Source organism: Gadus macrocephalus, chromosome 2 (assembly GCF_031168955.1).
Source record: "Gadus macrocephalus chromosome 2, ASM3116895v1".
NCBI lineage: Eukaryota > Metazoa > Chordata > Actinopteri > Gadiformes > Gadidae > Gadus > Gadus macrocephalus.
The window spans coordinates 23,332,563-23,357,457 of record NC_082383.1 but is presented as its reverse complement, the minus strand read 5'-3'; the positions used below and the strand labels follow the sequence as shown (position 1 = coordinate 23,357,457).

Below are 24,895 nucleotides of genomic sequence, written 5' to 3'. Positions count from 1 at the left end.
TAATAGAACATGGAGTGGAAGGGTTACCCACAGACTCATGCTGTGTCCTGCTCCTCACAGAACGTCCACAGAGTGCTGTCGGCTCCTTCCCCGGTCGGCGGAGAACACGGGTAAGGAAGACTTCCTTTAGGCCAGACCTTACCTCTCCACTGCCTCGGCCTCACCCAGGCAACGTGGCTCGTGTTCCCCATGTGACCCAGGGCCAGCGAGCCGTCCCCGGTGGAGACCAGCCCCGGCACCCCCTCCCCGCGGCCTGACCCGGCCCTCCAGCTGGCCATGGAGGCCAAGAGGCTGCTGGAGAGAGTCTGTGTACTCAACACCGGAGACACGGGTACGTACACGCACGCATTCTGAGCTAAGATCAACCTCAGAAATGTTACGTTTACTACCCTTAATTATTTAAACAAAGCCAAAGGTAAATGACCAGCTAAAACGTATCTATTAATTGATATCGGTTACACACACACTATCTTATTAAAACTTAAAATGCAAAACCGTTAAGACAAAACCTCTTTTTGTTAGTTTGTTACTTCCTTCTCCCACTGGGTTTGTTCACGGCTTTACCTTTTTAAGAACGGGTAAGGGTTAAGGGGTTAAGGGTCAGGTTTCTTTTGGTCAATGGGTTCATTGGTTCAGATGACCGATTACCGCTTCCTGCTTGTCAGAGGACGGAATGAACAGTAATACATAATACATACTTAGTAATACATACAATACAGTAATACATAATCCATACTTAGTAATACATCCTATTGTATTAGCTTCACTCATGACAGAGTAATTACAAATGTAACGATGCCGTTAACCTGACTGGAAATAAAAGATCACCTCTCAGTTGTGACACCTAACAGGCTGTCCCCGTTTACTCACACACACACACACACACACACACACACACACACACACACACACACACACACACACACACACACACACACACACACACACACACACACACACACACACACACACACACACACACACACACACACACACACACACACACGCTTGTCATCGATAAAACGTGTTGAAATCCGTTAAATTGAATATGATTTGTCGCTCACAGCATCATGCAGCGAGGCCGAGAGCATGGACGCCATGAACAGGAGCGCGCCCCCCCCCCCCCCCCCCCCCCCCCCCCAGTGTGAACCGTGAACAATGAGAGGCAGCAGTCATTCATGGTCGTTTGCCGTCTGCACTGACTGACTGAACTGCTGGCTGCACTTACAAAGTAACTTCCTCTTAAAAATGAAAACCAAAACTGGGTTGTCGTCCTCTGTGCTTTGAAAGTTTAAACATTACGAGGATAAAACGAAACAAAAAGATAATGGTCCAAAGGAAGGCCGGTTCTGTCTGATTTGCAGAGCAGCTTTCTCAACTCTTATATTAAAATAAATGTTCAAAATGACACTATTTACTATGTTTGTTTGATGCCACCTCAGGTAAACCATCTGAGGGTCGAACCCCGTGAGGTTAACTACAGTCTGTGCCAGGTTGACACCACACTGTGAAGTCAGTTTTAACAGCGGACTGCTGTCCACATCCAACCCCTCTCATGTGTACAGGCTCAATCCATTTACTGCATTAACATCCTAGCAGTCTTCCACTATGTTGATTAAACCATTGCAAGTGAATGGCCAATGATTAATGCCAAAGTATGTTTATAAATGTCATCCTAGTGTCTTCCATTTCATCCAACATAGAGGCCAGTTAGTTTTCAGAGATCTGAGTATTGGGTATAGGTGATTATTGTTGATGGTCATCTTTCTACATCTTTGCAATGACTTTGAAGTATGTATTTATTAACGCTACCATTATTCAAGCATCAGTTTCTATATAAATCACTGAAACAATTGTATTTAATTTTGCTTGGAAATGTATTACCGTCAAGCACAAATTTGAAAATCCATCCCGTTAACCTAATTAGTATAATCTTATTTGCAACATTTTTGATTGAGGTCAACCATAAAAGGTAAAAAGGCTCATTTGGATTTTTTTTGACTGCATGGTTACATTTAATGAATCACAAAAATGATTCTCAAAGTTGGCTGAGGAAGGCATAAATCTGTCGTCAGCTGGAAATGACAAGAGATCTCCTGTTATGAGTTGCATTCTAAAAATGTGGAAAATGCTTAAAAAAACCAAACAGATGTTCCTTTCTTGAATCTACTTTGTGGCCTCAATTTCGTTATCATGCTACCATTTATAATAAAGGACTACACCAGAAATGGACTTAGTATTTCGATATATGAACCATTATAATGTCATTATTAAAGCATAATTGAGATGTTTCCTTTGCCAGAATCTATTGAAAAATTTGAGCTTCTAAAAGGAAACGGGTCAAATGTCCCTTCTCCTCTCCCTATTCCAAGAACTGTACTGTGCATTGAGCTGGGCTGTCTGGGCCTAATCAAAGTTCAATAAGGCCTGAACCAATGACCTATTGTATGTACGTCTACAAAACATGTGACGCCATTAACCAAACTATTTCATTTCTCCGTCTAAAGTCTTCAGTCATTTCAATGCTAATTCCATCTCTTGACAAATGAGAAAGGCAAAATGAGTGAATAAAATTACTTTTTTATTTTTATAATTAGAACTTATAAACATATAAAGCAGATGAAAGCCCAATAGTTACCGCACACCTTTTTGAACACAAAGGTTCCCAGGTTTCGATAGAAGGTGTAGAAATAAGCCATTGTTTAAACAACGTGGCATCGTTCTCTGACGATGCGTCTACAGCGACCGCAGCCAAAGACACATCTAAAATAACACGATCGTCTCTTATGATCCCACAGCGTGCCCGTTCTCCAAGTGTGACGCTCACACCTCGACCAGAATAAATAAAACCAAACCCACTTGCAGGCCCACGGCTCAACGGGGGGGGGGCACACAGGCAGCACTCAGCCGTCCACAGCCGTCCTCAGCCAGTCTGTGAGGGGCGCTGGTCGACCAACGCCTTCAGGGAAAGCCCACGGGCGGGGAGCCCACACTGCAGGGGCTGCAGGGGAAGGCCCGGTCGTAGGAGCCAGGGGTCATGCCCATGATCCGGGGGTCCGAGTGGGGGGTCTCCTTGTTGAGGAAGTCGTCCTCTTCGTCCATCGATCGCTAGGACAGAGGAAGGGGGGTGCGTTTACCAAACAGAACCGGCACAGCCGAGCATACGGACCGTTTATTGACCCCGGTTATAGGAATACCCAGCATGCATCTCACCAGAGAGCGGGTTTCACTCTCCCCGTTTGTGGGTTCGATTTCTTAGGTTTGCGCACATGAAAGGTAGTCCTATGCTTTTTATTATTCCCACATCCACAAATTAGTCCAAACTATTGAAGTATCCGTAATATGATTGGACCAGGGGCCTCGTTCTTCTGCTTTATGTGAAACAAACTTTAATTGAAGATGAGCGACAGTGACTTCAGTGAATAATTGATTTCATACAGTGAATAACTATGTCTCTAAACGGTATGGGCCAAGCGTTACGTAGCCAAAGGATTGCAGCCATAGTACTACTCTGTAACAGGGCTGTCCATTGTAGCTGGACCTCCGGCTGAGCTTCAGAGGGAAGACTTAAAACTGTACACCTTTGCAAACCGGTTATTTTTCCACACACACACACACACACACACACACACACACACACACACACACACACACACACACACACACACACACACACACACACACACACACACACACACACACACACACACACACACACACACACACACACACACACTGCAGTGAATGCATATGTAGTAATTGCCCATCAGCCTTAACCCCTCACCAGTGTCTCCCGCTGGGCGACACCCTCCTCCGAGTCCTCCGCCTCCCACACCTGGTACAGGGGCTGGATGACACTACTGGACCTGCAGGGAGACAGCAAGCAGCCTACTGAAGACAGGAACCACACTGGGTGGAGGCAGACCCACGCCGTCCCACGGTGAGAGGTTGGTTTTAATAGCTAGAGGAAGTCGTTATATCACATCAATGATGGATACAATGTACACGTCTACATGCTCAGAGCGTTAGGGCAGTACCTCTTGAGCAGGTAGGGGTCGAAGGGGAAGAAGCTGTCCAGGGGGTTGGTGTTGGTGGCCACCGAGCCCCCCGCGTTGGAGCTGCGGACCACCGGCAGCATCTGGCGGTTGTTCTTCTCTATGACCGTGTAGCAGAACGCCACCTGGTACTTCCTGAGGAGAACAGGGTCAGCTACACGGAGTACAACCTGTTCAGCTACACTAACTATAACCTGTTCAGCTACACTAACTATAACCTGTTCAGCTACACTAACTATAACAGGGTCAGCTCCACTAACTATAACAGGGTCAGCTACACTAACTATAACAGGGTCAGCTCCACTAACTATAACAGGGTCAGCTCCACTAACTATAACAGGGTCAGCTCCACTAACTATAACAGGGTCAGCTACACTAACTATAACAGGGTCAGCTACACTAACTATAACAGGGTCAGCTCCACTAACTATAACAGGGTCAGCTCCACTAACTATAACAGGGTCAGCTCCACTAACTATAACAGGGTCAGCTCCACTAACTATAACAGGGTCAGCTCCACTAACTATAAGAGGGTCAGCTCCACTAACTATAACAGGGTCAGCTCCACTAACTATAACAGGGTCAGCTCCACTAACTATAACAGGGTCAGCTCCACTAACTATAACAGGGTCAGCTCCACTAACTATAACAGGGTCAGCTCCACTAACTATAACAGGGTCAGCTCCACTAACTATAACAGGGTCAGCTCCACTAACTATAAGAGGGTCAGCTCCACTAACTATAACAGGGTCAGCTCCACTAACTATAACAGGGTCAGCTCCACTAACTATAACAGGGTCAGCTCCACTAACTATAACAGGGTCAGCTCCACTAACTATAACAGGGTCAGCTCCACTAACTATAACAGGGTCAGCTCCACTAACTATAACAGGGTCAGCTCCACTAACTATAACAGGGTCAGCTCCACTAACTATAACAGGGTCAGCTCCACTAACTATAACAGGGTCAGCTCCACTAACTATAACAGGGTCAGCTCCACTAACTATAACAGGGTCAGCTCCACTAACTATAACAGGGTCAGCTCCACTAACTATAACAGGGTCAGCTCCACTAACTATAACAGGGTCAGCTCCACTAACTATAACAGGGTCAGCTCCACTAACTATAACAGGGTCAGCTCCACTAACTATAACAGGGTCAGCTCCACTAACTATAACAGGGTCAGCTCCACTAACTATAACAGGGTCAGCTCCACTAACTATAACAGGGTCAGCTCCACTAACTATAACAGGGTCAGCTCCACTAACTATAACAGGGTCAGCTCCACTAACTATAACAGGGTCAGCTCCACTAACTATAACAGGGTCAGCTCCACTAACTATAACAGGGTCAGCTACACTAACTATAACAGGGTCAGCTCCACTAACTATAACAGGGTCAGCTACACTAACTATAACAGGGTCAGCTCCACTAACTATAACAGGGTCAGCTACACTAACTATAACAGGGTCAGCTACACTAACTATAACAGGGTCAGCTACACTAACTATAACAGGGTCAGCTCCACTAACTATAACAGGGTCAGCTCCACTAACTATAACAGGGTCAGCTCCACTAACTATAACAGGGTCAGCTCCACTAACTATAAGAGGGTCAGCTCCACTAACTATAACAGGGTCAGCTCCACTAACTATAACAGGGTCAGCTCCACTAACTATAACAGGGTCAGCTCCACTAACTATAACAGGGTCAGCTCCACTAACTATAACAGGGTCAGCTCCACTAACTATAACAGGGTCAGCTACAGGGAGTATAACACGTTCAGAGGACAGTTTCACCGACTATAACATGGTCAGAGGACAACCTCACAGACTATATGTCACGACAAGGTCAGAGGAAGGTGAGACTTTCAAACAACCGGTTCTGACCTTGCTTATGACAGAGTAAAGATCAGACACACATCATGAACCACGTAGAGAACACGGTGGGACTCAGGGGTTACCTGGTGAAGGCAGCGAAGAGGTTGATGACGGCCGGCAGGCAGACGTTAAGCGGGTTCAGCTGACACATCACAACACGCTCAAGGTTCAGACCCTGAAGATAGGCCAGACCTAAAACACCAACAACAGGAAATAAATCACCCTGCCTCCATCTGTGTGCAACATATCATCTAGAAGTTAGAATCCTCCACCACTATACTATACCGGGCCGTCTGATGTAGACCGTTACATTCACTCCACCACTATACTATACCGGGCCGTCTGATGTAGACCGTTACATTCACTCCACCACTATACTATACCGGGCCGTCTGATGTAGACCGTTACATTCACTCCACCACTATACTATACCGGGCCGTCTGATGTAGACCGTTACATTCACTCCACCACTATACTATACCGGGCCGTCTGATGTAGACCGTTACATTCACTCCACCACTATACTATACCGGGCCGTCTGATGTAGACCGTTACATTCACTCCACCACTATACTATACCGGCCGTCTGATGTAGACCGTTACATTCACTCCACCACTATACTATACCGGGCCGTCTGATGTAGACCGTTACATTCACTCCACCACTATACTATACCGGGCCGTCTGATGTAGACCGTTACATTCACTCCACCACTATACTATACCGGGCCGTCTGATGTAGACCGCTACATTCACTCCACCACTATACTATACCGGGCCGTCTGATGTAGACCGTTACATTCACTCCACCACTATACTATACCGGGCCGTCTGATGTAGACCGTTACATTCACTCCACCACTATACTATACCGGGCCGTCTGATGTAGACCGTTACATTCACTCCACCACTATACTATACCGGGCCGTCTGATGTAGACCGTTACATTCACTCCACCACTATACTATACCGGGCCGTCTGATGTAGACCGTTACATTCACTCCACCACTATACTATACCGGGCCGTCTGATGTAGACCGTTACATTCACTCCACCACTATACTATACCGGGCCGTCTGATGTAGACCGTTACATTCACTCCACCACTATACTATACCGGGCCGTCTGATGTAGACCGCTACATTCTTAGCTTCATAACCCTGCTATGAGCGAGGAAGGGAACCACTGTTCCCTTACTAGTTGTGTTTTCAAGACTTTTCAGATGAGAAAGTAGGCCTACCAGGTAAGATGAACCAAATGTTTTGCGCTTGTAGCTCTCTTTGTAAGGACGGGAGAACTATTTTTAATGAATCATTTACAGAATATCAAATCATGTGGTGGTCCAATAATTTGTAAAAACTGAATCCTGACCAGATGGCGGTGGTAGACGTCCTGGTGGATGAACCAGCATTAAAACCATCCGTCATAGGCATTGGCATCCCTAGTGATTCAGTGTTTGTCGTTATTTTAGACCAGGAATTACCATACCTTTCTTTTTCTATTGCATTGTTGTTAATATAGCAACAGACAGATAGGAGGGTGTAGGAGACAGAGGGTGTAGGAGACAGAGGGTGTAGGAGACAGAGGGAGGCCCTGTGCCATCACCTTTCTTCATGTTGACCTCCAGGATGGCGCGGTGCCTGAAGATGAGTGCGTAGAACACGGCCTGGCACGCCGTGTAGAAGGGCCCGTGCAGGGTGACGTCGCAGCAGGCCTGTCGGCCGCCGGCATCCAGGCTGTCGATGTAGCCGTGGATCCACTGCACCAGGAGGTCCACGCACGCTCGGACCGTGCTGGAGGGGGGGACAAAGAGATGATGAACACCCACCTTCAGGTTAACCAGCAGCAGAGTAGAGAGGAGAGTGGGGATCGGTGGAAAGGGTTCCATTGTTATTGTGGGATTTCTTAAAGGGGACATATTATACCAGGTGTGAGTGTGATTGGCCGATACAATCTGTCTCTGACATCACTAGTGGGCGTGTCCACCTAGATGTGTGCTGGATAGATCAGTCTACAGCCCACCCAGTGGACCGTAGCAAAGGTTGATCATCTATCCGTCACACATCTAGGTGGACACGCCCACTCGTGATGTCAGAAGAGGCTGATTCTCAAAACGGCTTGCAACAGCAAAAAACATTTATGGAACACATTTCGTTTTTTATAGGTATTAACAGACTCTTAGTACAGAGCAGGCACTCACGTCTAGTTCCAGCACCTTTCCAATGACACTCGCACCTGGTGGTACAATATGTCACCTTTAATGCATGCACAGAGAGGGAAAGGGTGCTTACACCACGGGCAGGAAGCTGGCCCGGGCCAGGAGGCTGCCGATGTAGCCCGCTGCCGCCTGCCGCAGCACGGGGGCGAAGGACGGGTTCTGGAACACCTTCCACAAGTGCTCCAGGAAGGCCTCGGCCAGCGCCTGAGACGGACCAATGAGAGAGGCTGGATTATTATTGACCATAATGAAGGTCGTCCTCTTGATGAATGCAGCCGGTCAAACGCTTCACACATGGACGCTGGACGGATGAAATAACGCCATCGACTCGCAACAAATGGACGCGGTCGATAGAGTTAGAGAAGTTCTAAACCGAGTAATGTTGGATTATTTCCAAAGGGATTTATTTTGTTGAACAATTTTCCTTGGAATTTCTTGCGAAAAAAAAAATTATGCCAATTACAATTACATTTAGGGCATTTAGCAGACGCTTTTATCCAAAGCGACTTACATCAGTTAATACACACATTGACACAGCGTCGGCAGAGTCGACCATGCAGGGCGACAGCCAGCTCGTCAGGAGCAGTTAGGGTTAAGTGTCTCGCTCAGGGACGCATCAACACTCAGCTAGGAGGAGCTGGGGATCGAACTAGCAACCTTTAGGTTACAAAATGGTGCCGCAGCCATTTCATATGGACCATCCCCACCGGATCCACTCCTCCTCCAGATCCCAGCCGTTGAGGAACAGCGTGCTCCGATCACTCACCACCCTGAAGCTGCAGAGGTAGAAGAGGGTGTACTGCACGTGGCAGGAGGCGTGCGTGGGCAGGATGAGCTTGTCAAAGATGGACAACAGGTCTCTGAACAGCTCCTTGGTCCTCTCCACATCCAGCGCGCCTACGGACAACACGGCAGCAGAAGGTCGTCTGGGTGAGCTTCAACATGTACTGCAGGTCAACACCCGTCGAGCGACGTTCTGTACCAACAAATAAAGAGACGGGAGACATGCCAGCAGCCTCCTCCCTACACCTGTCACCTCAGAGCGTGGGTGTGTGAATACTCCGGGGGGAGGGGCGATATCCTTTTAGGGCCCGTCCACACGGAGCGGTGAAACCGCGTCAGTCTTGTGCGTTTCGGCCGACCGTCCGGACGGAGCCGGCCAACCTGGTGCCCCAAACCGCACATTTCTGAAACCACCCTCGGAGAAGGTTTCAAATCTATCCGGACCTAAGCGGTTTCGTGTTAGGATCCGTGTGGACGCCTGAAACGCTAACGATGACGTCGTTAGTCCCCCCACCAGCTGGGGGACGTCAGAGTTGCGTTGAATTGTTTATAAAAAAAAATATTTGCATTCTTTTTGTAGCTTTGAATACAGCCCCTTGATCTATTGAATTACTAACTGTACATTAAAAAGTATTTCTGCTCAGTTTAAAAGGTTGAATCTCCTCGTGACCGTATGTTTGTATACAGCGCGCAGGCTTGATGCGCTCCACTTATTTCTGTGGAGAACCGGCGCCTTGAATGTTTACTACAGAGTTTCTGCAGCTCGATGCGGTTTCGCAATGACTCCGTCTTTACGGAGATATTCCTGAACCGCATAAAACTAAACCGGGTCCCTTTCGCCCGTTTGGGCTCCGTGTGGACGGGGCCTCAGTTACGTGGGTTAAGAGGTGAAAGGCGTCCTCACGAGGTACCTTATGAGTAACCTTATATATCGTTTTATCAACATTAAAGTCCACCGCTTCTTTCCTCATTTATTTGGGGAACAATTGCACATGTTTTAATAAATTGAAGGGGCTGTATCCACCGTGACTCTTTCAACATCAACATCAACATCTACTGGAGAGAGGACTCACGTCAGGTGATCGGGTTATTGGTTAACCCTTACCTGTGAATGGTCTAAAAGCGTAATGTTCTGATACGGGCATGCGCAGTCCCCACAACAGAGTCGATGCGCCCTTCTGTCCCTGTGCGCTGTGTGAGCTGTCTGGTGTGGTCACCCCCCCCCCCTCACTCACCCTTTGGCAGGCAGCTGTCCCTGATGTAGCTCATGGTCACCATCATCAGGGAGTCCAGCTTCTCGGCCATGGGGTGGGCGGTCAGCCCCGAGCCCTGCTCTCCAGGCTCGTCCTCGTCCTGAGGCAGGGGACACTCAGTCAAAGGGAGGGACGGACACACAGCTTCAGAACGACAGATCGCCTCCACATGTACCAGAGACACACCAAGAGCCAGGAGACCTCTGGGTTAAACAGAGAGCAGCAGGCCTACAGGACGCCTACAGGACGCCTACAGGACGCCTACAGGACGCCTACAGGACGCCCACAGGACGCCTACAGGACGCCCACAGGACGCCTACAGCACACCTACAGGACGCCTACAGCACACCTACAGGACGCCTACAGGACGCCCACAGGACGCCCACAGGACGCCCACAGGACGCCTACAGGACGCCTACAGGACGCCTACAGGACGCCCACCTATGAACCCTCGAGAGAGGAGAGCCCGTTCAATTCTAGTCCCATGTTAAAAAAAAAAAAAACATTTCGAAAACAAAAAGCGTTATAAACAACCTAGAATTAATGTGAAGCCTGAAAGGTGGCATCGTTTAAAATAATTGGGATCAAAAACATTAAATAGATCTGACTTTTCCAGAGTTACACCTTCAATATTCTCCCTACTGTCACCACCTGATGGTTATTGGCCATCTCATGTCCAATCACACGGGCCTATGTCCAATGACTGCGGAGTCAAAGGGACGGAGGACCAACTGGTCCACGTTACCAGTTGGTCTCCGTCCCTTTGACTTTGAGTTGAGGATCAACTGGTCCACGTTACCAGTTGGTCTCCGTCCCTTTGACTTTGAGTTGAGGATCAACTGGTCCACGTTACCAGTTGGTCTCCGTCCCTTTGACTTTGAGTTGAGGATCAACTGGTCCACGTTACCAGTTGGTCTCCGTCCCTTTGACTTTGAGTTGAGGACCAACTGGTCCACGTTACCAGTTGGTCCCCCGTCCCTTTGACTTTGAGTTGAGGACCAACTGGTCCACGTTACCAGTTGGTCTCCGTCCCTTTGAGTTGAGGATCAACTGGTCCACGTTACCAGTTGATCTCCGTCCCTTTGACTTTGAGTTGAGGATCAACTGGTCCACGTTACCAGTTGGTCTCCGTCCCTTTGACTTTGAGTTGAGGACCAACTGGTCCACGTTACCAGTTGGTCCCCCGTCCCTTTGACTTTGAGTTGAGGACCAACTGGTCCACGTTACCAGTTGGTCTCCGTCCCTTTGACTTTGAGTTGAGGACCAACTGGTCCACGTTACCAGTTGGTCTCCGTCCCTTTGACTTTGAGTTGAGGACCAACTGGTCCACGTTACCAGTTGGTCCTCCGTCCCTTTGACTTTGAGTTGAGGACCAACTGGTCCACGTTACCAGTTGGTCCTCCGTCCCTTTGACTTTGAGTTGAGGATCAACTGGTCCACGTTACCAGTTGGTCTCCGTCCCTTTGACTTTGAGTTGAGGATCAACTGGTCCACGTTACCAGTTGGTCTCCGTCCCTTTGACTTTGAGTTGAGGATCAACTGGTCCACGTTACCAGTTGGTCTCCGTCCCTTTGACTTTGAGTTGAGGATCAACTGGTCCACGTTACCAGTTGGTCTCCGTCCCTTTGACTTTGAGTTGAGGACCAACTGGTCCACGTTACCAGTTGGTCTCCGTCCCTTTGACTTTGAGTTGAGGACCAACTGGTCCACGTTACCAGTTGGTCCTCCGTCCCTTTGACTTTGAGTTGAGGACCAACTGGTCCACGTTACCAGTTGGTCCTCCGTCCCTTTGACTTTGAGTTGAGGATCAACTGGTCCACATTACCATGTCGAAGAGTCCTTCCTCGGTGAGCTCGCTCCGGTGCTGCATGCTCCTCTCCTCTGCCTCCTCGATCGATGCCCGTGGTGCACTCACCTGGGGAACACTTTAATTAAGACCTCAGGAGACCCGGCAGGAACACAGGTTAGGTGATCACCACGGCACACACAATTAAAAAGGAAAAAAAACTGCTTTGTTGTAAACTATGGGTCAGCAGCGACATCCATCTTTGTCCCGAGGAAAAGATGAGTTTGTATGTCAGACTTAAACTATCAGATGGATAGTTTAAATTAGACACCCAATGAAATAAGCTGCAGAATGTTGGCTACTTGTTACCTGTTTAGTGAAAGTAACACAGGAACGTTAACGGCTTGATTCCTGGAAGACTGGCAGCCTAACAATAGTTTACATGCAGGCTGTTTAGATAGATCACATGAACCCAGATTTCTTTCCATCATGTATTAGCTCAGCCATACTTACTAAATTCAAACACTGGTCAATATTAACAATTGTTAAACAAATGCAAACATTTATGGAACACATTTAGTTTTTTATCGATATATACAGACTCATAATACAGAGCAGACACTCACGTCTATTTTCAGCATCTTTCCAATGACAATTTCCAAGACATCTCTCTGAATGGTTGGGATGTACACAGTCACCCTCAGAAGGTTGTGGACATAACACTCCTGTAGAACAATCATTAAGACAGTAAAGTGTCAGAAAATGTATTCATGAAACCAATTATTATGATAATTATTGATGGTAATGACAATGGACAAAGGACAAAAAACGTTCCTGATGCCAACGTTCACCAAGCAATGTGATCTGAAGATAGCCGTCAGGAAGGACGTTTGAGGATTGTTCACATCTCACTCACCAAGGTTCTGGAGGACTTCTGCACGAACGGGAACTTCTCATTTAAAATGGGCACCAGGAAGTGACTCGTGCTGTGGGGACAGAAGGAGACGCCTGAACACACAGAGCGTACTAATCAATAAGAGACGAGGGTCGTTCAGCGACGCCTGGGGCCAGACAGAGAGGGGACTCACGACGGGACGTATCTGAGGATGACCTGTAGGGCCTGGTGGCAGTGGCCGAAGGTCCTGGCAAGGTCTGGAACCAGACAAAAAGATGAGCTCAGACGCAACATCTGGAACGTGTATCAATACTGAGCATGCACCACAGCTTTAATACATTCAGCGTGGTAATAATTGCATTGAATCAATCAATCACAATAAAATCCAAAAGCAATCTCAATAAGATGTGTCACCAGGTTATTTTCTTTTAGGAGAGAATGCATTGAAGTGAAGCTTTGAACATACTTTCATCTTCATCGTCGTCTGAATCCGAGATGTCCACACCTCCTTCACAGATTTGAACTCTCTCTGAAAGATGAAGAAAAGTATTAATAGACAAGCAATTGACGGCATCAACAACTCAGTAATGAAAAGGAACAAAGCTCAACCTTCATATTCACAAAGGGTTACGTGTATCGAAATCATTCCAATCTGTGGATGTACACATCTACTGATGTGTGCCGGTGAAGGGTTGAGCTGCTATATGAAATTCTATGGAACTTGTCTACATACTGCTGAGCATCAGAGTCAAGCCTAACATGAGGAGCTGGGGGAGCTTGTCTACATACTGCTGAGCATCAGAGTCAAGCCTAACATGAGGAGCTGGGGGAGCTTGTCTACATACTGCTGAGCCTCAGAGTCAAGCCTAACATGAGGAGCTGGGGGAGCTTGTCTACATACTGCTGAGCATCAGAGTCAAGCCTAACATGAGGAGCTGGGGGAGCTTGTCTACATACTGCTGAGCATCAGAGTCAAGCCTAACATGAGGAGCTGGGGGAGCTTGTCTACATACTGCTGAGCATCAGAGTCAAGCCTAACATGAGGAGCTGGGGGAGCTTGTCTACATACTGCTGAGCCTCAGAGTCAGGGTTAGGGTTAGGGCTGGGGGAGCTTGTCTACATACTGCTGAGCCTCAGAGTCAGGGTTAGGGTTAGGGCTGGGGGAGCTTGTCTACATACTGCTGAGCCTCAGTCAGGGTTAGGGTTAGGGTTGGGGGAGCTTGTCTACATACTGCTGAGCATCAGAGTCAAGCCTAACATGAGGAGCTGGGGGAGCTTGGCGTTTCAGTGGTGAAACATTTGCGTTGAAGAGCAAAACATTCCTACTTCAATAATAATGTAAAATATCTGACAAACTAAAAAATATAGGTCAGACTAAGATGGTGTCGACATCCAAAGCAAGCTTCATGTTTGTTTGTGGCGGACTATCTACTGAACAACCAAAGAGTGCCTTACTGGGAATGAAGTGGGAAACAACCATTTTGAGGCAAGCACAGAGGAAGACTGTTTGGGCCGACACCAGGTTCCCCAGGAAGGCGAGGTACTCCTCTATGACGGCAGGACTACGGCCCAGCCAGGGCAACCTCTGGGGATGGGACGCCACCACACACAACATCATACACGGTACAACGCCATGGATGGATTGTACACGCAACAATAATAAGCATGGTTATTTTAATAAGACTCAATAGAGCATCTATTTTTGTTAAAAATTATAATAAAAAAGGAGGGGCTCAATTTCTTTACATTTTTCATAATCTAAAGCATTTTGGGGTAAACAGCATGCTGGAACATATCCTCCATCGAGGAAAGGTGGGAACCTTGATCATTTGGAAAGTAATTAAAGTTTTTACAAGCCATAAAGTAAAAATACTACAACTTTGTAAAATGGCAGTAAATGTAAACATAGCTAAAATGATAATTTAAAACAAAAAGCAAAACAGCATTTCAACCAAATTTAAAAGATACAAGATACAATTGTATAAAAATACTAATATATAGAAAATGTCCGTTGGCTGCTGCTTTAAACAATCAACAGATCCAGCAGATCTGTTGGGCCAGCACGATATAAACTTGGTTGCCTTTCGAATAAGGCAAGAAAATTGTACCAATAGTGCAGCAATAACTGCACTGTAACGCATCATTTTCTTTATCTACTCTAAATCGCACGGGAAGCCAATAGAGTGAGGCTGGAGTTGGAGTAACATGGGACTATAACTCGTTATGTTTTGAACAGCCTGGAAACCAGGCTGTTAAATTTTGTTGAACCCTAGGCAAGTCATACATCAGCTTGGTTAAGGCAAGTGAAAAGGGAGTTACTTTACAGTAGTCTAAACAAGGAGGATGGAAGTATGAATTAGTAATATACTACTTGGCAGGTTTAAATAGGAATGGCTGACGAAACTAAATGAGCAAAAACCTCATATTGTAAAATATAGGAATAATCTCACAGCTATTCAAGAAATTATTTCTTGAATATACTCACCAAAATTGTGTGGATAAGATGTTCATGGTCCTTGCCGAGCAATGTCACACAACTACGAAACTCTTGAAGCCAATTTATGATCTGCCCATCCTGTAAAATAGACTATTTAAATCCAGGGGAAACTGCACCAATCACAAATGTTAAAAGTATATGATTAACACAAGTTGTATTTACCTTGATATCTGGATCTGACAACTGGTGCTTCAGCAGTTCGTACTGTTGCAAGTCTCCCTTCATTTAAAATGTTTTCAACAAGTAAACATTAATATTCAACGACAAAGGGCTTGCACTTAATTGAGCAGCTTTGTTAAACAAACATACACTTCCACGAAACTGAGGTAAATTCAATTCACAATAAGCACATTGAAAATGGTTTACAGCTTAAAATATCAAGCTTCAACGGGCATGAATATACTATAAATACATGTATAGAATAGGAGCGTTGGTCTAACGTTACCTGTTTGTATTTAGCTAACGTAGCAACAACACTCCCTCCGAACCGTACGGTCTTCGTAGGAGGGGTGTTCAGGAAATCCCGGCCATCGATCTCCATGCTTTATAACTCACTTAATGCGTTGATACAGTATAGTCGTTTCTTTTCATTTGTAAAAGGAAGTAATAAACTCCGGCGCTTTGAAAAAATAATTGAACTAGTAGTGTATGTTTACTTTGGTCATGTGCTTTAACATGAACTACATTATCGAGCTTCAGTAGAAAATACGACTTAATGAGATAGTCATCCACGAGCGGAAACAAAAGACACCATCAGACGGGGTATTAATGGTCCATATCGCCTATTGCTTCGTTGAGTTACATACTCTCCGTGGCTAAACACGATGCACGCATTCCCATATGTGAACACATTTTTCCTGTAACGTGACTTCCGACTACCAATTAAAAGCAGGGTATAGTATGACGTATGACGTTCACCAAGCGTCATGTTTGTTTACTTCCGGTAAAAATGGCGTCGTATCGGTGGATTTGTCGCGTTTTATCACCTCTATTTGCATTTAGGGCACATTTTCGCTTACTGTGACCTTGTTTTAGGTAACATGAAGATGAATGTTGTTCAGTCCCCCTCGGCAGAAAAGTGATTAAGCTTTCCCTCATTTCCTGCTGAGTTTAGGCTAGTCCGGGTGGTATTTAGTAGCCCATTTAAAGGTACTGGGGCTGGCTTGAAGGAGGAGCTTTATTAGAGTATACAACCATTTAGTACTGTTCCTTTTGAAATACAATAATTCACTAGGAGCTGCAACTGCATGCTGCATGTGAAAAGTCATTCTACCTCGATTGCCTGCATAAGCAAATGAAAGAAAATAAACGCATGGAGCGGATCAGATGAGCCTCACCAACTGACGTCCTTTGGTGGATTAGTCTTCATGGCCTCGCCCACCTTGGCTTGCGACGGCCCACGGGAAGACACTATTCATTTTGCCGCCAGTTGACCATCTCGGTAGATAGGAGCAAACAGCCAGGTGCTTACATGGCAGAACAAGTTCGTACCTGTGCTATGTGTGGCGATAACAAAGCCACGTTGCATCTCTTGCCCAAGAAAGAAGAGTTTAGGAAGAAATGGTTGGAATTTATCTTTGGAACACCACCAGCGAAATACAACTCCAACTTAGTTCTGTGTTCTAATCATTTTGACCACAGTGACTTTTCCAACTTCGGTGCCTACAGTAGTGGTTTTGCTTCGAGGTTGTTCATAAAACCTGGATCTGTACCGTCACGACGATCGACCGCCAGCTCACGGACTGTAAGTAAAAAAATAAACTTTTGTGCCTAAGGTTTTTGTTATAAAATAGCAGGTTCATATTCTCCAAGTTATGAAATGGGCACACGCTAGCTTTCACTCTCATATCTATGACCACACTATACAAAGACAGAGATTTATCTTGTTGAACCTAGAATCTTCTAACCTAAGCTAAGCGTCAATCCACAAATTATAATATTAGCAACGATATCTTATGTTCAACTTAGACTAATAGTGCTTGGGCATTGTTCTTGTTTAAACAGGGAAAATCAAGAACGCTATAATTTACTATCACTAGAGCTCAAGTACTTACACTTCAGTAAATAGTGTGTTTTTACCTTGGACTATGGCACAAGGGATTGTAACACGTTTTCCTATGTATTAATAAATGCTTCTTGCCATTATTACATTGGCCTTTGTGCATCAATGTTTTGTTTAATTACTTGCTGTTTACTTGGTGTTTTGTATGTCTTCCAGAGCACATTGGTGACCCCCCCCATCCATACCAGCACACAAACAGATCCACCTAGCCTTTCATGTCGGGCTACACTGCTTGCTATGGGTACATTAGGTCATCCTGCTAGAAGCAAAGGTTTGTGATCTAACTCTTTTTAAATTTCTGTTGTGCGAGTTTCTATAACTCATTTCCTACTAGTACAGGTTCTTATGTGCTCGTCAACGTTTGGGAGAGTCAGGGCGCCCTCACACGAGGCCATCTTACCGTGCCCAAGTCCGTTTGACACCTCTGCGCCCCTAAAGTCGAGATCGTTTGGCTAGTGTGAGCACGCCAACTGTAGTCAAGAACAGTTCAATTCCGTGGCCTGAGCTCACTTCGGAGAGGTGTGCTCAGGCCACGGTACAGATGATGATGAGCCGACACGTGCATCGTACTTGACTACAGTACAGGTGTCAAACGGACTTTGGCACGGTACAGATGGCCTAGTGTGAGTGCACCCTCAAATGCATTAAAAACATAATTTATATTCCTGAATGTCTTTTTTTGTTGTATAACCAAATGGCCCTCATGCTGATTGACTCGCTTAAGACGTAGGGCTCTTGACACCCCTCCCCTCCCCTACTTTCTCAACTTTACCCGGCCCTACTCACACCTCTCCACTCCCCGCTGTCTCAACTTTACCTGTTTGAGAAAGTCAATTGCATTACAGATATAATGTACATTCATGAATGTCTTCTTTTTGTGGGTGCGCTACTTGGTGCTTCATACACCTTACCAAAGGACCAAAGGCACGGAAATCTTTTTGTTTCCTTGGTGCCGTTACGGTTTTGTGTTAAGTAGTGAATGCCCTGTGTAGTATTCATATCATGTACATTGACCGTAATACACATTCATTTACTTTAGGTACCCAAACTGAATCCTTCATGAAAAGTATGAGCATTTCCACGAGTACTTTGGATGCACCATGGGGGCCTGCTACCTCCATGCCCGTGAAGCATGTTCATCCAAGGCCAGCTAAAAGACCTCGGGTTGGGGGGGAGGAGGAGGAGGAGGAGGAGGAGGAGGAGGAGGAGGAGGATGAAGATGACATCTTCACGATAAAACCTGAACCCCACGACTCCACCTATGATCCAGCGCAGTCAAGGAGCAATGTGACAGAATCATTACAGCCCAGTGAGCCCACGTATGTGCTTTTGGCTGTCAATTCAGCTAAACGACAATGTTTATTGACATATCCTTGTGTTAATACTTTGCTTGTTAACCTAACATTGTGAATGTCTATAATGCCATTTGTCTCAAACAGTGATACGTCTTCAACTGGATACAAAGACTCCAAGTGCATCGTATTGGAGAAGAACCTTATGGAACTTTTTGAAACGTGTCCAGTCTGCAACCGAGTGTCAGATGTGAGGACCTACAAACGAGGAACATATTTGTCGGTCGTCCAAAAATGCAATCACTGCCAGTATTCCAAGCAATGGAAGAGCCAGCCAGTGATGGCAGCGTCCCTGTAGGCAACAATCAACCGTCTGCTGCCATATATTTCACCGGCTGTTCATATTGTGCAAAGGGTAAAGGTACACTCAACATTTGACTGTTTACAGATTGAACAGTATTTATCTTCTCCAACTTTTGGCGTATTTCTAAGTTCCAGTTCCTGGTCTGACACAGCGATAACCCTCCTGCTGATGGACTGCTCGTGTCGGACGCAGGGCTCTTGAAACATCTCCCCTCCCCATCTGCCTCAACTTTACATTACAAAAACTGTCAAGTGGCAGCATGGAATGAGCAACCATGTGTATTGATGAGCAACAACCTCAACCTCAGGGCCAGACAGTCGCCAAACGGACCTCTTTGGTGAACCACATGCAAGGCAGACGTAGCCATGACAAAACTCTCTTCCATCAAATGCCAACATCCAGTCCTTTAGAGCAGAGATCGCAAGATGTGGCTTCTACCAGGGCCCGGTTTCCCAATAACGTCCACCCTTAGCACGCTGCAAAGGCTCCTACGTTTACACTTATCAAAGTTGTTTACCTCTATAGGCATGATTCCCGAACGGTCTCTTAAGAGACTTCTTAGGAAACAGTCCTTACATCGCTGTCCAGAAAGAAAGTGCTGAAATCGATTGCTCAGAGTTCGATTTTCCATTTCATGCGCAGGTGCATGACAGCGTTATGAAAAATATTGCAGTCTTTGCTAATAAAACATTCCTCGATATCCTCCTAGTTGGCTTAAACATTTATTTAACCATTGGCGAACATACTAGCATAGCCTACACTGATTTAACCAAAAAAAATAGAAAATATAGAAACAGCAGAGGAAATTGAGGCAATTAAATCCTTAATTACATCCTTAATTCAAACATGTATTTTCATTTGGCCTCAATTGGCCAGGGATGCAAACTTGGAATGAACAACTAAACAACTTGCACATTTTATTTGGTGCTTGTGTGTTTCCAGAAATTATTTTCTTCATGAATGACTTCAAACCATTGTTGCAGTTCCATGCGCCATGGGGATTTCTAAAGGCTACTGTACAGTGGCGGTGACTAGCGTCAGGAGCTGAAACATCACTACGGTAGAGCTAAGAAGGTTCTATGAGCCCTTCAGACCAACCGTACCAACAAACGACGTACGAAAGATACTTGGCAAAGAATGTTTCGGGAAACATGCAAAATGGTAGAACTAAAAGAGGTTACGAATGACGTAGTGTCAAGAGGCCTTTAAGGTTTCAGGAAACCGGGCCCAGGTGTGTAGTGTTCTATTTGTACTCAATGTTTTATTTACTTTATGCTTCATCTCTCTATGTTCCAAAGCCCTCTGCAGAGTGGAGAAGATACTTACGAATAAGAGTGTCCTCAGTGATGATGAGAAGCTAAGCTCCCGGTATCAGACCTCCACACTGGAGACATTCCACCGGGTAATCTTGGGCTTCACACCCAAAAGTGTGGTCTACTCTTCATTGGGATGTTGTACAGGTATGTTTGTCACATCTACATTTGCCACCATGTGTAAAGTAGGGGCACTGATTTTACAAGGAATGCCTGCAATTAAGAGAAATAATGTGATCTTCTGCGCTGAAATATGTTATCAAATTTGATGTTAGTTTGGATGTGACCAATATTGGTAGGATGGTGATTTGTCATTACAGTAAGTACACACTGTAAGTAACTGAAATGCAAACTATTTATTGCTATGTATGAAAGACAAATGAAATTGTTGCATGTTGAGCTGACATTATGTACATATTTAGATCGAACCTTTACTTCCAGGCTACGTCTACAACCTGAAAGCTGTGGTGTTTGAAGAGATGGTCCCCAACCCCCAGTCTGCAGGAGGAGCTCTAGAATATCTGACCTCAGTTTTGTACCATCCTCTGATGAGAGGAGCTGCGGCTGCATAAACATCTCGCTTTAACCCGGGGCGGCCCTAACGACGAGGTGTTGGCCCTGTGTGTCTGGGAACTCCCTTCGGATCTTCAGGACAACACAAGCCGGAACAACGACTGACCTTTCTTCCTAAATAACCCAGCACCAGCGTACAAAATATCTGCAGGCCACACACCCCAGTGCGACTGTCTACAGACTACAGACTATGTTCACTGGCTGCAGAAACATACAGATGTGCGTGATACAGGTTGATGGGGTGTAGTACCTATAGTCCTACACAAGTAGCCAGCTGGTTATGCAGGGAAATGTGTATCTATGGCAACAGTCCAGCCCAGTCCAGCTGCTGAACTATCAGGGTTGATGTACAGTTATATTGGATTCTGATACTTATGTAATATCAAATAAGTAGGCCTACAGGACTTTTCCTTGTAACAGTTAGAGTAATTGCTACTTTTACTGAAGAAAAAGATCTGAGTACTTCTACCAATGGTTTGGTAGTCAATATAAATCATGGAACAGTGAAATGTCAGTACTTAGGTGGCCAGCTTGTGTTATTGATGGACTCAAATATTTCAAATTCGTTTATAGGTCATTTACATCACACACAATGTTGACATAGAAAGTACACAAGGAAGTACAATCAGGCGGATGATTGTCTGTTTATTGAGCAAGGGACTGAAAAGGATGACCTTTGCACGCTACGCCTCTGCAGTGACTAGAGCAGGGGTGAGCTTACCTGGGCCTAGTGATGTAAGCCTAGTGATGGCTGATGAGATGGTTCATCCAATCATCTGCCAAGGATTTGTTTGAAGGTACTTGCTGCCCAAACAGTTTCAAAGAATGACTTCCGAGATGGTTGAGCAATCTGGCGTCACTGGTAACAGTTTTTTTCAGGGTTCTTTTTGAGTAAATTATGTGGCAAATCATGCATAGTCCGATTGGAATAGCCTTTTCATGTTATAGCACTTTTTAAACCTTTTATTTACCTAAATAGAGCCTGGATGGCTCTATTTAGTGAAAAATGTAAGTTCGCTGTGGTGGCCCTTTTGACAGAATTCATAAATGTTAATCATTAATAATGATTAACATTTAAACCAAAAACAAAGTAATATAAAGGGTATTTTGGACTCAATAAAAAATGCTAGAGAAAGTATACACCAAAAAGTACAATTTGGTATGCTAAACGAGCGTCTTGCATTTCCTGAGACCTACAGTTACTTGCAAAGCTCCCAGTTTGCACGGTAGAATAGCCATCTGTTTGATGGGACCCATCACACAGACTCTGTTGCGCTCTCCTTACCGCCACGCCCCCTGGTGACGTTATCCTACAAATAGACCAAACGAAATCGCGATCAATACCTCACTCACCTCACCTGCAATTTGTCTGGAAAAGTTTGAAGAGTAATAACACGAAACATTGGACAGCGGTGGAAAAGAGCGGAGGTCCGATCGCTCCCTGGGGCTAGCCTTTCAAGATGGAATCAAATTACCGGAGACTAGGGAACTGTGCGTGCATGTTCTGGCTGGCTATAGCCTTCGACATACTGGGCATGCTTATTCTTCTTACTGGAGTTTTTGCCAACGTTTTCTTTTACGACTTTCTAATATATGCTGGCGCCATTATCATTTTCCTCAGTCTCATTTGGTGGTTGTTCTGGTTCACGGGCAACATCGAGGTGCCCTCTGAGGAACTGGAGGATGATATTGGGTTACCTCCTAGGAAGCCGGCCACCGAGGGCATCAAGGGCACCGTGAGGAGTCTTTCAAGGCGCCTGTCCCATGGGATACTGCATTCTCTCAGGAACCGCACTCCCAAATCGTTCAGCGAACACAGAGCCTTTCCGCGGGATGGCCAGCAGCTGGGGGGAACCTCATCGGCCGCGAGCACGACCCTCCAGCGCGAGCACTTGAGCACAGTCTCAGACTTTGTAGAATTTGACATTCGGACATCAGAGGCTATTCCTAATGTCTAAAAGACACAAAGGTGTGTTTTTTTTCCCGTGCTTTTTATCAAATGTTTTGGAATCTGGTTACAGTATAGTTGTATTGAAAATGTATCGTTGGATGGCTACAATGGCCCGAAAGTAGCTCATCTTGGGCCTACCTTATACTATAAGTTATATGAAGGCTTCATAAATCTGGGAATCGTGGAATATGATTAAAGTTTAGAATCAATAAATATTAGCCTACTATAAATATAATATAGATTATGCCATTCATGGTAATGTATCGTTCACTCCCCTCTTCTAGCCTACTCAAGTTTCAAGTTTCTTTGCCTATAAAACATTTCCTACTAGTAACCCAATTTATAACCTACTTATGTTTCCTGTTTGGTATGACTTGAGGAAATTGGGGGAAATGAAAAGAGAACAAGAAATTCCCTTATCAACGGTGAACTATTAACCTCCCCCATGAAAACGGTTCAAAAAGACCAAGCCGCTTGTTCAAACAATAGGTGAGGCCTGCCCCTAAACTATCTTCTTATTCCCACAGAACCAGACTCTACAACTGCAGACAACATCAGCTCACAATTGTTAGTGCATCGCACATGGTTCCATGAAGGTCCTTACTGTACCGGCAGCGACATGTTGTTTCTTTCTTTTGACAAATGTACGTAAGTCGCTTTGGATAAAAGCGTCCGCTAAATGCCTTAAATGTAAATGTATCAACTCTTAGTTCAGTCTGATTTTTACTCTTGTCGTTGTTTCTACCCATTATGGCAAATGTACAACCATGTCCTCAATCTTTCTGCATCATTCATGCATTTATAAGATTGGTTATCTACTGTTTGTTGTAAAACTGTAAATTAACCATTGGTAAAGATGTCCACTTTCCCAAAACGTTGCTCTGAAATATATATAATGTATGAGAAGCACAATGAATTAGGAACAAAACATTAGTATCCATAACATGATTGTTTTTTCCCTGGAAAATAGGCAAATCTATCCTCTTCACCAACTAATGTTGAAGTTGATGTTCTGTAAATAACCTGTTAATATGTAAATCCAGTTTATCCATTTAGTCTTGGTTTAGCCTGGTTTCATTATGATCTTAGTACTGATACGAAGATCATGGTTTCATTATGGTTTGATCCTTTATAGCTACCTGCTGTTTATTGAATACGAGCAGCTTTGATGAGTGAGGAAATATTTATAATTGGAATGGAGAAAGAACCAAAAATGTTCACCTTCAAAAGATATGGCTTTATTTTAAGTCTGGACTAAGAGGCTTTGAATGACAATGTCACAGATCAACACAGACCATGTGTGTCATTGCGGATATTGGGGTTGTTCAAAACACCCTAAAACTACACCGCACTGCTTGTTTCAACTATCTACCATTAGTTTAGGTATGATTGTTGATTGTTAGTGATACGAGTGTTTGAGTGAGTGTTTGAGGGAAAAATAGTTTTCTTCATAGGATGTTGAAATACGTGTTTAACTGATAAGCCAGGTGTGGCAGGAAATAACTCGGATTGCATTTCTGTAAAAAAAAAAAGAAAAAAAAAAGATACACCTTTGTAATCCAATTCATTTTATATGATGTAATGATCCCAAATGCTCCAACCATGTCAAAAGTCAGAGCAACTTTTATGATAATCAAGAGAAATCAAATCTTGATGTTGATTCATCCAACGCTAGACACGTCATCCACCTAGACTTCACTTTTTTTGACTGAGAGCCCCCTAGCCGCAGAAAATGATGTAGGCCTACTATGCCTTGGAGGAGAACGGTCAATTTTCACTTTTATCTTCTGATAATTGCCACCCCTAAATTATAGTTAAAACTCCACTTGCTACGGCACAAGTGGGGTGACAACTGTATCCTCGTCATTGAGCACCCTGTTGGTATGAATGGTTTCAGGCCATACTTTTGCTGTTCCGTTTTATCAAGGTAAATAAAACCAGCCACCAATCTTATAAAGCTTTGGCATTATGCA

General features: G+C 45.1%; 2 protein-coding genes and 1 long non-coding RNA gene across 6 annotated transcripts in view; 2 read left to right on the top strand and 1 right to left on the bottom strand.

Annotated features, from left to right (window-relative positions):
- Nucleotides 1-2,228, top strand: part of si:dkeyp-72e1.9 (syntaxin-binding protein 4) — a 71,439-nt gene extending 69,211 nt beyond the window's left edge. For all 3 annotated transcript variants that reach the window (XM_060046023.1, XM_060046022.1, XM_060046021.1), the window contains exons 19-21: nt 61-110; nt 201-331; nt 1,067-2,228. In XM_060046023.1, the coding sequence (XP_059902006.1) occupies nt 61-110; nt 201-331; nt 1,067-1,155 (270 nt within the window). In that variant the 3' untranslated portion in view covers nt 1,156-2,228. The remainder of the gene's footprint in view (nt 1-60; nt 111-200; nt 332-1,066) is intronic.
- A 332-nt stretch (nt 2,229-2,560) lies between these two features.
- Nucleotides 2,561-16,286, bottom strand: rrn3 (RRN3 homolog, RNA polymerase I transcription factor). The gene is made up of 17 exons (XM_060046025.1): nt 15,813-16,286; nt 15,530-15,586; nt 15,356-15,445; nt 14,326-14,455; nt 13,337-13,399; nt 13,064-13,127; nt 12,892-12,961; nt 12,602-12,700; nt 12,015-12,104; nt 10,172-10,289; nt 8,920-9,050; nt 8,227-8,357; nt 7,541-7,728; nt 6,019-6,127; nt 4,038-4,190; nt 3,785-3,866; nt 2,561-3,108 (listed from the first exon to the last, which is right to left on the bottom strand). Exons 1-17 carry the CDS (start codon nt 15,906-15,908, stop codon nt 2,962-2,964), a joined length of 1,818 nt encoding a protein of 605 aa, XP_059902008.1. The 5' UTR covers nt 15,909-16,286; the 3' UTR covers nt 2,561-2,961.
- Nucleotides 16,287-16,306: 20 nt separating this feature from the next.
- On the top strand, nt 16,307-20,712 carry LOC132453101 (uncharacterized). 2 transcript variants are annotated; one of them, XR_009524581.1, is made up of 4 exons: nt 16,307-17,111; nt 17,586-17,700; nt 18,469-19,136; nt 20,384-20,712. It is a non-coding gene; the product is annotated as an uncharacterized LOC132453101 (long non-coding RNA). The 2 variants fall into 2 exon arrangements; XR_009524580.1 differs by lacking the exon at nt 20,384-20,712 and having other exon boundaries at nt 16,319-17,111; nt 18,469-19,733.
- Nucleotides 20,713-24,895: the final 4,183 nt, after the last annotated feature.